The sequence below is a fragment of the Sparus aurata genome, chromosome 11, assembly GCF_900880675.1.
Source record: "Sparus aurata chromosome 11, fSpaAur1.1, whole genome shotgun sequence".
In the NCBI taxonomy this organism is placed as follows: Eukaryota; Metazoa; Chordata; class Actinopteri; order Spariformes; family Sparidae; genus Sparus; species Sparus aurata.
Window position 1 is genome coordinate 5994632 of NC_044197.1, and position 16880 is coordinate 6011511.

The 16880-nt window shown below is 38.2% G+C and overlaps 1 protein-coding gene across 5 annotated transcripts in view; it reads left to right on the forward strand.

The window, feature by feature from the left end:
* lpp (LIM domain containing preferred translocation partner in lipoma) overlaps positions 1 to 16880 on the forward strand; it is a 148059-nt gene that overhangs the window by 57266 nt on the left and 73913 nt on the right. For 4 of the 5 annotated variants that reach the window (XM_030433322.1, XM_030433323.1, XM_030433321.1 and 1 more), the window contains 2 exons: positions 9807 to 9907; positions 13834 to 13953. In XM_030433322.1, coding sequence (XP_030289182.1) covers positions 9807 to 9907; positions 13834 to 13953 — 221 coding nt within the window. The remainder of the gene's footprint in view (positions 1 to 9806; positions 9908 to 13833; positions 13954 to 16880) is intronic. The other variant, XM_030433325.1, reaches the window with a different exon arrangement.

A 16880-nucleotide genomic window follows, 5' to 3' on the forward strand; every position in this document is an offset into this window, starting at 1 on the left:
AAAGGAGCCGGTGCAGACGGGGGCGGTGAGCGGTTAGCGAAGTCTGCCCTCAGATTTTTTTTTGGGAGAACTTCATGATTAAGCCCCAGCAGGAGGAAGTGAAATACATATAGGTCTCAGACACTCAAAATTCCTTACAACAGATCAGACTTTAGGGTTTAAGTTGATCTCATATGGTACATGTGTGCAGGAAGGTCTGTCAGGATTGATTTATAAAGATGAATTATACCATGTAGAGTAGACAGTGCTCCAATTCTCTTTCTGCAACAGCTGATCTGAAAGATATTTTAGTTTTCAGAAAATTGTACAACGATATGAATGTAAAGGATGTGCAATTAGGTCGGTAGCAGCTCTGCAACACAATGTGGGAGAAATGGACAAAATATCGTGAATACAGTACAAGGTAATGCAATCCAGTGCAATCGCAGTGCAATAAAAACTACCTTTCTAAAGCATATTAGCTTCAGTTTTGTTAGAAGAGTATTGACAAGAGTGCATCATTTACTGTAGGCTGTCAAGCTTTGAAAACAGGTTAAAAAGCCTCCATGTTATTGGCAGACGGCGGATGTAAAAGCAGCAATGCATTGTGATGTAAACTGGCCTTCCTTGATCCTTCATATGTCTGTCTTTATGCTAATAGCTTACTGTATACCTTCACATCCTTTTCCTTTTTAAACTTGCAGAAAAAATATCCTTGATAAAAATATTTTGCACGTGTTTTTGTATGTCTGTGCAGCTGTCTGCAACATACTGATGACTAGTTAGAGTCTGCTCAGTCCTCTCAGGGACTTCTCTATTTCAGTGCAAACTACGCACGAGAGCAGAGTTTTAAACGTGATGTCGAGGACAGAGGTCCCATTCCTGAAACAGTTTCTGTTTAGTCAGATCAGTAGTTGCTCTTCAATTCCATTCAACTGATGTCATTTGATTTTATATTGCCTCTAATTAAATACAGGTGCATGACTTTCTAATTGATATTTGCATGCCTCCATCGCGTTGTTTTTAGATAAACGACTTTAAAGGTTCACTCTGTAGTTTTGGGGAAGAAATTTTAATCAGAAGAGAAAGAAATTCTTTGACTGATTTTACTATTGATTTTTTTTTTTTTTTTATGCCTAAACAAGCTAAATAAACAAACTTTCTTTGTTTTCGTGACTGAATAAACTGAATAAATAAACTGACCCTAAAGGACAACGCAATTTCATATTGTTTTACTTTTGTTTATGTGTGGCGGACCCTGCCACCTTCCTAGCTTCAAACAGTGTTCTGGGGACCTGATGTTCCTCCGAAACAGCTTGTTTATTCAGTGTGGAAAAAACTGATATTTCTTTATCAAAATTCTGAATTAAAATTGTTCTCCAGAGCTACATAGTTCCCCCTATTTCTTGGCAATACAGTTTTTCAAAAACCTCTTCAAATGTCTGTTTATAATGATCTTTTTCAGTTGTTTAAATGGGGATTTTTTTTTTTCTGTGTGAAGCGTATGTAAATATTTTTCTGGTGTGTCTGCCACCAAAAGAAAATGACTCACACTGGAATGAGTCATCATTAGCAACTTCTTTCAGAATATTAAAATATTGAATGATTAAAATCTATAACATGCTTATCGGATTCCTTTCAAACGCCAAACCAAACCACATAAAGTAACAGCAAAGTCATTTTGTGCCAGAAACACAGTGTTTGGTCTCATAATGTCTCGGCTGCTCATTATGAAGGCTAATAGTTTTTTTGTAGCGAGGTAATCATAGTGAAAGTTCCAAACATCCGAGAAGTGCTGTTTTTTCGTCTAATCAAACTTCTCGCACTAAGTTACCAGAAACGCGCTAATTGTTTGCTCAGAGCGGTTCAAAAGTGTCGACCATGTGCATAAGCTGTTTTTATTCCTCTCTGCTTGACTGGCCAGAGGCAAACTGACTACCGGTTGTTATGTCAGAGTCCCTCATGGGTGTCACCAGGAGAATTTACAGGAAATCCACCAATGAGTGTGTCAGTGTCCCCATAGAAACCACAGGCTCCTGCTCCGAGCGTATACAAAGGCCACTTTTATCTCCGTAGAACGTGTAACTCAACTACTTGTTGTATTTTGCCTGCACTGTGCGTAAAGTCTTAATCAGTGAATTATTTGACTCTTTTTATCTTTGCTTCAAAGTTCATGTTGTTGTGGTTTTTTGTTCCCATGATGTTTTTTTTATAGCGTTGAGGTTTTTATCGACATTTCGTCCGATTATAGTTCAAGTGAAGCCACAATGAGACTTTTCACTTCTCTAAATTCTGTTCTTATCGTCGCATTGTGAAAACGTTTGCTCAAGATCGTGTCTGTTCTTTCAAAGTGGTGTCTACAAAATCAAAGGAAGTCTGAATGCTGAGTAAGACCTGAAGAACAAATTTACACGTGTCGAAAAGTGGTCTTCTATTTGATTGCATCAAATGCTCTGCTGTAAAGAGTTGTTGGATTAAGATCATGAGACCCTCCACTTTTTTAAGATGGAGATCATACCTCTGCTTACACAAGTGTACAAAACTTGCTAGGGTCCACGTCTCGCATTTTTCAATGTTATTGTCGAGTCTTAGGCCAAAGTCTTCAAATACCAATGTTTTGGGCCGGCTATCGATTTGGCGGCTCAGTCCAAACAGGGCTCCAGAATAACTTTTCTCACTTGTTGCACTGGTGCACCTTAAGTTTTTATATAGGTGAACCCAAGAACACATTTTAATGTAGTTTCTTTCACATTATGTTAATGATTGTTAACAGGAATGAAGGTGCAGATACTATTTTTATTTAATTTAAATCACATCACAGCACGTGCAGTAAATTGGGATAACCTTAGTTGTTTTAAAGAAAAATGATCTGTTAATTTCAAGCGGTGATTTCACTTAAAATCTTCAGTAATGCTCTCTACACCACAACCCAGAGGTTCTAGTGCAAGATTTCTGTTAGTGGATTACTACTGTAAAAGGGCCTATTGTTTCTTGAGCTCTGTTTGACAGGTGACAGTTATTTTAAGGTCTAACATGAACCTGCAGGTACAATAAAGGTATTTTAATAGTTTAAAAGAGAGGGCCCTGGAGTTTTCCTTGTTATAATCTGTCTGAGATTAAGTTAATATGAGCCAATATTTTGGCTTTACTTTACATACTTCAAACTAAGTTGCATCATGTCATTAACAGCTCTTTTTAAGCTGTTTGATAACATCTCAGTTGCCGCAGTTAACAGGCTCAATGAATGTGTTCTCTGTCAAAGAGATTAAGATGCTTAATAAATTACATTAATTATCCATTAAATGGTAATTATGTTTAAATGTCACCATTTACACTGAGGAACTGTGTTTGTACTTATTAGCATCGGAGCCATATGATATAAGTTGAAGAGTTCAGAGTTGATGTATGGCCTGATGATGGTCTCGTCACGTCACACACTGAACTGAACTTACTTGAAGTTTACAGTAGATTCTCAGCATGGCAGAGGCTGCTTGGAAAGGTTTCAAGTTATGAAACTGTCTGAGCTTACACAGCAGTGACTGTCTGCTGTGACATTTGACTGGCTTCATTTACTCTCTCTCCCGTTTGTTTATAAGAAATGACAGCGGCGCTCCCCACTCTGCCTTTGATGAATCACACTTTCGCTCATCAGCAAACATTACCAACATCGCATTTGAGGCACTAATTGTTCAGCCCATTTGATGCCTTTGACTTTTAAGATAAAAAGGCCAATTCTGGATTCAATCCAGACACCTTTTCACTGTATTTGTTTCTTTGCTTTCATACAAAAACCTAATCCCTCTATTGTTCCCAATCTGAATTCCTCTCCCGTGGGAATTCTTTTTAGAGTAGCAGAAGCCAATTTTGGTCTGCTCCTTTACGCTTAAAACAAGTATATCTCCAAAGACCTCAAATCCCTCCCTTGCATCTCTAAACCAAATGAAGTCATAAATCACTCTTCTACACATATCATGCTAATTAAGCGCAGGGCTCAGCTGCTCTTCTCCAGCGGAAGATGGAATAAAATGGGTCCATAATTATGTCAAAACAATGTGCTCTCAACCTCTGCCACAGCACATTTGGAACGGGTACGTGGAGATAGAGCATGTGGACTGACACCCAGGATTTAAAACACTTTGTCCATTTTTGTGTGGAAGGGATTATGGATTTTTCGCTACTGAATAAAGTGAAGCCACTTCTCTGATTTTCTCCCCTATTTTACTACAGATTACTTCAGGTTTGTGCAAATATAAGATGATGAACAATTTAGATTTTCGGGGTCAGGTACCGTAGAAGTTTTATAACTCCGCATTCCAACGCTTTGCTGCATGAAGAGCCGTCACGTGACACATGTGGAACCACACTGTCTCACTCCCCTGCCTTTATTTTGGCTCACTGCAGCATGCGTGAACGCTAACAGACGCCAGCATCTCACATTTTTAGCAATAAATCAAGTTGATATTGCAGGAGATAATTTATGTTCCGCGCGCCCAAACACACAGGCAAACATGCCATGTGTTTTTATATAGGACAGAACTCCCTCTGTGTTTGAGGTTTCTTCAGTTTTATTTGTCTTGCTCTCAAACACTTCCCTTCACTGAAAAGCTAGATGCGTTATGCGAAAGGCAGTTGTGCTAGGCTTTGTCCTAAGTCTTTAAAGCACAGATGGCCACCGTTAGCATACGTGCAACTCTGATAGTATTGTATGTATGTAAAGCTGTAAACATATGCTCAATTTTCAACCCCCACAGAACATATTAATCTGCACCACAGAGCAGAACTAGTTAAAAAAAGACTCTTTTCTGCAGCTTTTACTGAATAAAATGAGAGTCAAAGCACTGACATATAGAGAGGCAGTATAGGTCTATCACAGCTCTCAATCATTAGTCATGTACAGTACTTGAAGTGTTTATAAATGTACCACTTACTTGACAAACAAAGTTTGATATTAGTCCCAGTGTCACAGCTGGATCCATCTCCACCCTTTTATCTCCCCCCTAACAATACTCTAGTTCCCGATAACCAATTATACCTCTTATGGCCTCTCAAATAACTTTAATCACTGATTAGGATTCCTTGTTCACAAAGAAGCTACTTAAAAGTAATTGCTCAATAAAGAGAGGGGAAGTTGTCGCATTAAGTAGGTCTTCCTGCTGCTTCTCTCATTAGTGCTCACTTGGAGCTTTCAACTCCCTATTGTCACAAATGGAGCCCGCTTCATTCACAGCACAGAAGCGCTTCTCACTCCGCTTTAAAGCCTGACAGCGTAAGCACGGCGCAAACCAGCAGAACAGAAAGTGGTTAACAGCTCAAACCCATGTTGATTTAAGATTTATTAGAAATAGCAGAAATATCGTCCACATCAGTGATGCAGATGGGATAAAGGACTATGTGGACTGCAGCAGAGACCCAGGGTTCAGTCCCTGGTGGCGGTGTCTCTGGTTGGTCATATTTGTCAATAAACACAGCCAACTGTGTGTGGTCAGTGGGAAGCCAGTGAGGGATTTTGCAGGGCCTCTGAGATACTGGTTGGTTATGGAATAGATCCACATAAGAAATGAATAAAAAAAAAAAATACACTATCTGTGTGCACAATATGGGTTTTTTTAGGCTCATACCAACAATTACTTGCTTTCAGGATAAGATAACTGCTGATATTACATTTTTGTAATTCAAAAAGAAGATTCTAAGATGTAGTTCGTGCACAGCTGAGGATGATAAAGATGTAGTGAGCAAAGTCGTGTCTATTGATGGATCGCAAACCACATTTTAGGTGCAAACAGGCACCAACTGTGGTGGAGTTTGTTAATGTTGCTATTTTTAAGGGAATGATAGCAATTTGACTTCATATTACTCTTTTACTTAATTAATTAATTTCATGGATAAACCAATGAATAGCCCATAATAGAAGTGTCCTAGTAATTAGCTGATAATATTTTTATTCCGGTATATATCACTGTAGTTGAGAGGAGAGTTCCTCTTTGCTGAGGACAGCTCAGAATAAGAAAGAGAAGTGGAAAAACGGGGAGAAAATAACAGATGACATCTTATTAACATCATGTTTTTTCAAAATGTACATATTTTCCAGATTTATGAAAATCAAGGAAATTATTTTTTTCTCGAATGCTCACTCTCACACCCTCTCTTTCTCAGACACCCAAAGATTCCTGAAATAGTTTATAAGATGATTAAAGAGAGACAGCTGGTACTTGACACCAAACTTGAAATCTGTTATATTTAGTTAGGTTGCTTCAACTGTAATGCCATCAGCTTAACATGTTTATTATAACACGGTTAGTTAATGGAGACCTGTTATCATTTCCGTTTTCCGTTTTCACCCTCCTCTTCAGTGTGTTATATAGGGTCTTGTGCATGTAAAAGGTCTGAAGAAGTTAAATATATATTAGAAGTTTATATTTGCTACTCTCATGCCACATTAAGGGCAGGGGACCAGCAGGCAGAGGAATAAACAAGAAAGTGTTTGAATGATGGCAAAATCATCAAATTGACAATAAAAGCTACCCTGTGGAGCTTTTGACCACTTATAGCTCTGTAGAGTAATTTTGTTATGAGTGGGCCACGCTGTTGCACCTTGATGCACATGTACACATACAATAACACAGGTGGGGAAATGTACATGTTCCTTTTGTTGATCAGCAGCCAGTGGTGACGAGTGAAGATGTGCAGCAGCGCACATTGGATGGCAGTGAAGGCGAGGATTGCAAGCGGGTAGACATGAGAGTAAACATTACCAAAAATGGAAGAAAATACATTCAGTATGTTGGTCTGACCTCAAGGATACGCGCAATGCTTTTTTGGGTGAGAAACACTTAAAAGAAAAGTAACTTGTGTTTGTTTACAAGAAGACCCCATGGGACGGCTCAAGTTGCAGCTTTAATTTATTTTTGCGGTGTGATAATTGTTTAGCCACAGCTATTTAAATGTGTGCATATCTCCAGAGTGAGTTACTGTGTTAAAAGGGCGTGTTTTAACTGCCCTTTGGCATCATCAATTTCTACAACTCTGTAGAGTAAGGTTCCAATTTCTTGTGTTGAAGCTAATATAATCATGATTAATTGCAATTACACTGTATTTATACGGCACAGCTAAACATCTCCTGATCACCAGTGATGTCTTTTTAAAGGCTTCCTTTATTGGCGATTTTCATTTATGGAAATAAGATATACTATTGTAATTGCCACTTGATAAAAAAAACACAGCTTATTTTCTGTCCATGCATCAGCCACAAACATCTTTAAGGTTGAGAACAGGCATTTATGAGAAAAAATGATTCTGCTGGGATAACGAGGAATAAAAACACAAGGAGTGATTGTGTCTTCCACCAGCACTTAAACTTCAATCCTAAATGACTGGCACGAGGACGGATACTAGAAAAATAGGGTTGAGTGCGGGAAGATAACCAGAAAGATCCTTTCAGCAAAGATGCTTAATGACCCCTGTTCCAGCTCCAAGTCTCTGCTTTCCACTGTTCCACATACAGAACTCTAAGACCTTTTCAATAAAACATGCATCTCTGAAACATTTACAGCTCTTGTGTTTCCTGAAATGATAAATCCAAAACATCTTTGATGTTCGAGAGAAACGTACATGAAACTTAATGTTTTAATTCTCTGTAAGCCACAAGTTACAAGTGACTTATATTCTGGCAAAAAGGATCTGTGCTGGACCGAGAGGGGAGGGAGGACCGGGGCAGATCCTTGTTGTCGAGCAGCATATTTTAGTTTCTCTCCCAGAGGTTTAGAGGAGCTGTTACACTCTGGAGTTTTAGCGGAGGTCACAAGGTTATTATATAAACAATTCACATGGAGGCCCTCCAGCACCCAGAGGGAATGTTTAATGCAATGCTCACAATTTCTGAGATGTTGTAATGCTCAAGACGCAGACATGTGTCCAATTTTAACCATGCTGCATTATCTCTCTCTCTGTCTTTCTTTCTCTTTTTTTCTCTTCTTCTTCCTTCAGCTGTTTTGTCGAGGCAAGTGAAAACCACGCTTAATTAATTTGGTCAGCTGCCTTGGATAAACTACATTGATGACATCAATTAGATTCTAATGAAAACAGATAAAAGCCATGGAAAGCAAATGGAATTTCTGAACAGGACTCATCAAAGTCTTAGCATTGGAACAAATTCCCATTACGTCTCATAAAAGCCTTTAATTTGCGAAGCTCATGTCTGGTTTGGTACTTAGAAGTACATGGTCAAATGATTCAGTCTTAAGTCCTGTGCCAAGAGAAGCCAAATCAGAATTTAATTTGGCACATAACTCCTTATCCTGTCTGAAACATGTGGTTGGATGCAATCCTTGGATTAGCGTGGACTTTAGAACTACAAATTTGGCCCGTTTCTCCTCCTTTGGCAGAACAAATACCTAGTCTAACCCATTTGTAACAGAACATGTACATTTCCAATCTCAGGGAGAAAAAACACACATGCTTACTCCAGATTAGTGCTTCTTAGTTAACCACATTGCTGCAATTATACGTGTCAATCCATTGACGTGGGATGACAAGGCTTCACTTTGTCTCTTTCTGTCTTTTATAATAACTGTATAACTTCTTTTGAATGTCTGACTCAGTTTTTACAGTTGAATAATTTGATTGACTTTGTTTTGAATATTTAACTGTTTAATGTCTGCCTGATGAACCCGAACTGAAAGTCACTGTTACGAGTGAGCAATTCAGCTCTATTGTACGTAATACAACGTATTTGTTGCAGTGAGAGCCTGACTGATATACGGCTTGACAGATACTGGTCTATCACAGATATGTTGGGATCAATATATTTCAGATCAGTTTGTAGTTGTGGCTAAAAACAACACTGATGAGAGATGTGACTGAACCAAAACAGTAAAGCCCCCAGCTGTAAAACCAAAAAACAATATGCTGAAAGAGAAAGTCCAACCCTTTCATATTAGCATTATCATTTGATCCTTCAGTAATAAAGAAATATTAATTTCAACAGTTTGAATTGGAGCAGAACATAATGCAATGAAAAAAAGGAAAAATTGAGGTAATTCATGATAATTAGATTCCCAGTGAAGTTATTTATGTAATTGCACTGATTTCATTTTGGACAATAACATTTATGTTGAATCGTAAAATATGATATATAGATATAACCGCATTTGAGGGATCATTCTGACTCCAAAAATCCAGTTTGGTCGGGCTCCAGTGTTGGCAGCTAACATCATACATACAACATTGTTATGGTTAAAGAACACTTTAAATGTCAAAAGAGCACACTTTATAAGACACTGCCCCATTTTTTTACACACTGACACACATTTAAGTTTCATGTCCATGTTCTTCTGAATGAATGGCCGTGTTTGCAGTTGGATAAGTGTTCATGTGTTTCTCCACACATTATTGTGCAGGAGCTGAGGCAGATCATTTATTTACTGTCGCCTTACGGTCTAATCAGCTTATAACCTTGACTATGCAGAGTGTCATGTGAACTGTTCACTGTCTAGATTTGTATCTATATTGTAACTGAAAGTTTGAATGAGTCACTTCATGCATAGATTCTTGTACTTGTATAACTGTTCCTTCCCACTATTTCTGTACTTTTTTGTAAGTTTTCTTTATCTTATGTCTCGTTCTTCTCTGCACCTGCCACCCTTGTCTTTGAAAATGTGAATAAAATAGCAATTAGTTATATTCAGTAATATTTGTCTGTTAATTCACTGGTGCAGTGTCTGTTCCATATCAAACTGTGACAGTTTGAATGTATGAAAAAAGGGGAAGTATTTAATAAGCCGTTTTTGTTTCTCTTGCTGTGTTTCTGTGTGTGTGTGTGTCCATCCCAGCAGACTACCCTCCCCCTCCGCCACCTGTGGAAGATTCAACCAGTTTCCCACCATCCTCTGGTTCCTTCCCTCCTCCACCGATGAACTCGTATGATTATCAGGTGAGAGAAAAGTGTGGTTGTATTACATTTTCTTGGTTGTCAGTAAGTCTATGAAAGTCCACGCAGAAAGCAGAGACAGCCCAGAGCCTTACACTGAGTTCATGTAACCAGTCCAGCAAAACTGTCTGTCCATTTGAGTTGCAGCCAGTTGCAGCGATGGCCAGCTCCAGATGCTTCCTGGAGCCAGCCACCCCAACTCCAGACCCACACACAAGCATACTTTCTTCACTTCTGAGAGCTCTAATGCAGGGAGGATAGAAGGCTGACACCTATTGGTGGAGCCTGGTCACATTTCTTTGCTTCTTGGCTGGTCATAATAGCCACAGGCATTTGTCCCTCCCAGGATATCTGGCCTCTGCGCTCTTACTGACCCTCTCAGCAATTGACCTCTGCTGCGAAAATCCTCCAAGTGCTTCACATTCCTTTGTTCAATGTAAGCAGAGAAAATAAGTCCTCCCCAAGCCCCTCATTTGATCTGAGCACATTTTCTATCCTAAATGAATATTTCCTTTGTGGGTTTGGAGACAGAATGTTACATAATTTAAATAAGTTATGCAATGTGTGTAAATTCACCACTCTTCCCACACAAATTGTATACATAGAGAGTGCGAGACTGCAGCCTGCGGATTAGCAGCGTATGCCCGCTCATATGGTGTTATGACCCCAATGCAAACTGCCGGGCATCTCATTGCTAAACATTATTTGAAAATGTGCAGAGCAATGCTGGACTCGTGGTTTTGTTCAACCAAGGGCGTTTGAGGTTGATCAAGTCAGCAGAGCTGCTTTTCCTTAAAACATTGACGATCAGCTGAGCATAGAAAGTGACACTCAAGTAGAAATTACATGAGCCATCAACAAAATAAAATTCTCGTATTAGAAGTCTGTGGGAAATTAGAATTTTCAGCAAACCACTAGATCCCTGAACTTCCACACAAATGCTTTCTTCCATTTTTCATTGGCAGTTGAAAATCAGTGGCAACGAATGATACCTGATCTGTTAGCTGGACTCAGGGCTCTATTTTTTGCGTAGGTTTGAACTCTGAATACCTAAATTCTTCACGTGTCAGGTAGCATGAAGCACTACCTACTCATCCTTTCTTAACTGTGGTTGGAGACATTCTTGTAAGATTGTGCAATGTCTGAAATTGTGAAATTGTGCTCTTTCTATTTTATAACAACTGACGACACAAAAAACTTGGGCCGCATCTAGCGATTATTTTCATTGTCGATTATTTTCTCAATTTTATCGAATCGTCTACAAAATTTCAGGCAGTGGTCCACAAGGCCAAGACATTTTTTTTTTCTTCCGTAGATCATGTACATACTCACTCACTGACATGACTTACTCAAACGCTTATTAGAATGGAGCAAACATTAATGTTATTGGTCATAACTGTGCTTTTGAAGCTGAAATATCTGCCGTGAAAAGGGTCTGAAGGACTTTGTGTGCGTTTTAATGCAGTACATTTAATAAGAGTAAAAGTACTTTATGTATAAGAGCAATTTTATCTGGTCAAAAACAGGTTATAGAGGTCCTTATGAGCTTTCATGTAATTGGAAAGTTGCAGTGCCTCCATGCATAAACTGCAGTGTTTAGTTAAACCTAACAACTGGTTCTTCATAATACTCGGAATATTGAAACTGTTCAGTGAAAACTTTGAATCTCCAGATTTTCAGATTTTTAAAAAATAAAAGCATTGAGTTGTCTTCCTCCTCTAAGGATAGCTTCAGGACAGGTTAATCCTCCTGTTCACAGAGGGATTTTTTGAACTATACCAACTGTTTCTTATATATCCACCTGACTTGTCTGACTCAGACTGATGAAGTCTCATATCAGTTTTATTCGAACTATGTAATGTGTTTTTGCACAGAACAAGGACTGTTGATTTTGTTTTCCACCACTTACGTTGAAAGCTACAGATCTTAAAATGATCAGGGTGAACTTGAGGCATTATAACAGCAGGGGAACATGATTGCACCCGAATAATGTTTTAAGATGGCTCAGAGAAACTGTGAACCTATCTTTTAAGCCAGGGCTGCCAAAGGTTGGCTTCGATGGGACCCACCAGATCTTTCTTTTTAAATTAGATAATCAAAACAATCATAATAATGTTATTGCTCTTTTATAATTTGTGAGGTAACGGTTCTCTTTAAATATACTGAATTGCTAATTCTTATTTTCAACACATGACCATATTTATTAAGCGGACATGATAACAGTAATAACCAGGTAATCACTGCAGAGAGTTTCTGTCTTTATATCCTGCTGACATTTCAGTCTATTTTTTCTGAACAGTAAAGGCAGTAGAAATAAAAAAGAATAGAATTTTCATAAGAAAAAATACATGTGCGTAATTAGTTTTAAAAATGCTTTAGAGTTTTCACCTCTTACTCTTCTTATCCTATCATATTGGCCAGCAGAATCCCATGGCCATGCAACTTCATTCCTTAATACACCATTGGTATCTTAATTGTGTGTCCTGTAGCCAGAGCAGAACTCTTTAATTGTAGGCGCCGTTCAGAAAGGGGATAGATATCCATCCAAACGTCTTTATATCTTGTTCTTTATGCCTCAGTAGAGAAATTACTCACACTGCATGAATAAATGAGTGATGAAATGGTATTTCCTCAGAAGATGGCAGAAATATTTTCACCCTGACTGCGAGAGATGTCTGGATTATGAGCCGTTAAAGGTGAAACCTTTAGCAGGAGAGAGAAAAAAAAAAAGCAGCTAGTTCTCATCACGGCTGTTGTCCACATTAGGAAGCCCTACACAGCAAAATCCAACCTATCACAAAGACTGCGATGTTTTCCTTTCATCCTCCTCGTTATCACCGTTGAAACAAGTTTGCCTGCTTTTCTTTTGTTGATTTGAGACAAGCCATTAGTGTTTTGCTTTGTTTACCCCTCGCTCGTGATTGCCTTAGATGTTTTAAAGCAGCAGCTCTGCTCCAAATGGAGGCAAACACTGCCTGTAATAGATTGTGACAGGTAATCCAAACACATAACATTAGAATAAGAAGCAGTCACTGATCCAGCCAACTCAAAAAGCCCCCGCAGGCAATTGCAAGAAGACTTCTTGCAGTTGCAGCATAGTTCAGAAGACTAAAAATATATCTGTCATTCCGTGGAGAAATTCCCGGGAATTTTGTAGGAAGCAGAGTGTCACTAATGGTCAAATCAGTTTAACTACTTTCCAGATTTTTTGTGCAACAGCTTTGTTGATCTTTTCTGAGATATTTTATGTCTGTTTTATTTTTTTAATGCGTTGAAGTTGTGTTTTCTCTGAGGTGAGACTTAAGAAATGCAGATGAATAAATGAGTGAGAGTGGAGTGATTCTGTTGCCGAAGCTTTCAAGCCTCCTCTGATAATAAAGTAGTTAAATAGAAATGGCAGTAATTCTTATTATCTTTTATAGAACGCATGTTTTAAATACTGGATAAAAAAAAAAAAATATGAGTAAAATTTTTAAAAGAGCTTTTTGTTTGAAATACTGCTGAATGAGATTGTGATAAATAATGCATGAAGAATGAGATACTGTAAATCCAAGTGCGCTGAAAAGCAGGAGGTGAATAGTGCACCGCCTTATGAAAGTTGTCTCTGAGACAATACATTGCTTCTTATTTCTCACCGCATTTCTCTCAGAGAGAAGTCTCTGCTATTGATGTGTGGCTTTCAAAAGGATTGTCTGAGGTCAAGGTGAAACATGAACTCTGAGACTGTAATCCAAAGTGTAAGGAGTGTGAAGAAAGCAGAAGAGGATGTCTCCGAGCAGCACCGAGTCTGAATTGCTCGTCATTGATGATTATCTTTCCATAACTTCTGAGTGCAGACAGACAAAGAGTCTTAACTAAGTGTCATTAAGGGCTGTTTTAGTGAGTGCACTCATTGTTCTGCACACACATGTGATGTTTGATGTTCACAGAAAGGACCAGAGAAGACTCTGGAGGAAAGACGCTCCAGTCTCGATGCTGAGATCGACTCGCTCACCAGTATCCTGGCAGACCTGGAGAGCAGCTCGCCCTACAAGCCACGCAGCACACAAGTACGATACCTACACACCCTAACACCAGCCAGAGGGGGGAAGTAACTCATTACATTTACAAGAACTGTATTTGAGTAAAGAACTGTCGACTCAAATCACCGTGACTTGGACATGAAAGTTAAAGACTCGTGACTTGACTTGACTTGAATTGAGACATGCTGACTTGAATGACTTGTCTTTCTTCGTTTAAACATTAAACATATTATTGAGAAGAATTTAAGAAATCAACATTTTTTTATGTAGTTATTTCTTTTTTTTAAATTAGAATTATTATACTGAATATCAATAATTACCACTCAGAATCAATTCATTGTCATATTTTTTGAACAGGTTAGATTAATCAGCCAGTGACATCATTATGAGACTCAAACTAAGACCTTGTGTTTTCACTTTCTAAAGAAACTGCAGGTCAGACTGTTGCGTTCTGGATGGGAAACAAAGGACTCAACTTGACTTGCCCAAGAAAAAAAGTCTTGAATCAGATGTCGCTGTGACATTACTTGAGTTCTCATATTTTTCCTTTTGGTTTACCTCTGGAAATATTGTGCTTTTTCCTGCATCAGAGTCATCTTAAGGTTTTAGTGTTTGGTTACTTTTAAAGGTTAAAGGTCCACTACACCAATTTTACACATTATGTTAGGTTTTCTTGACATGAGTAGTGATGTTCAGTCTGTGAAGACAGTTGTATTAAATGTGTGTGGCTTTGGATGGAGCTCTGTCAAATTTGACAAAATGAACCTGATTATGTCAAAATAGGACTCCCTGTCATATTTCAGATGTTGTTGTCAGTTGTACTGAGGAGTTTTTCCCTCTCTCAAAGAGTCTCAAAGAGGTAACGTCATCTAATAGAGGAGAGTATAAAAAGAGAATAGATTTGCAGTTCAGTTTATTTTTTTAACTACAAATAAAGGTGCCCTGAGGAGCGTCCTTGTTAACAAATAAAAAAGTTGCAATTCCATTTATCGTTCCACAACCAAAGCATCATCTGTATCATTGACCTAACAATTAGATATCAATAATGCGCAATGTTTTTCCTTCCACAAATATTTTTTTTTTTTTTACAGTTACGTTGCATTGCATCATTTTCTTCCATATTTGTTAGCTTGTAGTCTTTTTGTTCTTGCCTTTGCTGATGCATTGTGACACTTTGTTGCATGTTGCCAAGTGTTGATAGAACGATACAAACCAAAAAGACTCATGAACGTATTGCTCCACAGCGCCACTAGTGGTCAATAACTCCACAGGATGCCTTAATCTCACGACCCCTCAGATTTATTTTTTAGAACCTTCCGGAGGAGCATTATGTTATTATGGAGCAATATGTTAGGCAATTAAAACCAGTTCCACTCCCACCAGATCAGCTACATGAATGAAAATACATAGTGGAAATGAGAAGAAGCATCTGTATGAGGGACAACTTTTCTTCAGAACGAGTAATTTAACATTTTATATCTTATTTACGTGTTCTTGCTAATCTGTTTGTTCTTTTTCTCATGTAGGAATCTTGTAGGACAGTTCTTTCTTTTTCTTTTTAAGTAAATAAGGGACCTGAGTACCTCTTCTACCACTTCTAAATTCATAATAACTTCACCAACAAGTACTTCTGTATGAAGGGTGCTAATGGGCTGAACAAGATTTTTCAAAAATGACAGAATGATTGAATTATTAATTATTGTTCTTGAAATGAGTGAACCCGAATGATAAATTACAACAAATAAGGTTCCCGCAGGAAAGAGGCCCATATGTTGCATCTTTTAAAAATGTTTTGTCGTAACGACGAAGTGAGTCTTGACCTATATCATTAGTTGATATTAAACGATATTAAGAGCAACTTCAAAAAGTCAAAGCCTTGGGCAGTTCACTAAATTGTTTGACACACAATGAATGTAGGACAGGCGGATAAAAAAACCTAACCAATTGTGTTTGGAGTAGGAAGGCTCAGAGGGGCTTTAACGCCATGCAGATCATATCTCTAGTGAGAGATTCGAACAATCAAGTTATACCTGAAAGGTTGTTCTCAGTGTACAGAATTCTTCAAGGTATCATAGATTTGTTCCTGTGGGTTGTTTACGGAGTAGTTACCATGTCTCCATTTTTAATTTATTCATGAAGGATGCATATATAAGACTGAAAACAAGGTTAACAACATAAATTATTGACAGATGGGTTCATATAGCTACAGATGAGGGTTTGTGCCCTTATACATGTCGTATACATCCAGTGACCCATTATGTCAGTACTGGTCGTGTAGAGGGAAGCAAAAGGAAAAAATAATGTTCTAACTATCTATGAATATTCTTTTTCAGACTAGTAGAATGATTGTGAGAATGACATAAAATATAAAATATGGGGAAGAGTTTAATAAAAATATAAAATATGTGGAAGAGCCTTTTTGCCCAGTTAAATGGACCTTTAACAGTTTGTAGGACAATAGAGAACATTGTGTCTGCATGTGGCTCATATGTGTCTGTGTAGTCGTCCCATTGATGACCAACTTTATAATAGCCAAGACCTTGTTGACATTACCCTCCAAAGGTCACACAGCATCCAGTGTTTTTGCTTCTGTTGTTATGTTTCAACTCGCAGTGTAATGACCCCGGTAGTTCACCGCGGAAAGAACACTTCCATATCTACTGAAAAAAAATGGTGTCTCTAATTTGTTGGAAACTCCAGAGAGTTAGAAGAGAAGATTGATACAGTTATCATGCTTGTATGGTAAATATAGATAGAGCCAGCAGTTTGTTAGCTTAGCTTAGCAAGAAGACCCCACTGATTGTTTAACAAAAGCAAATGTTTTTAAACTTTTGTTTTTACCACAGATGTTACAAACAAAAGTGAGCCAGCTGCTAGCTGTAGTTTCATATTAAGTGTACAGATGTGAGAGTGGTATAAATCTGCTAACTTGTGGCAAGAAAGTGTATTAGTGC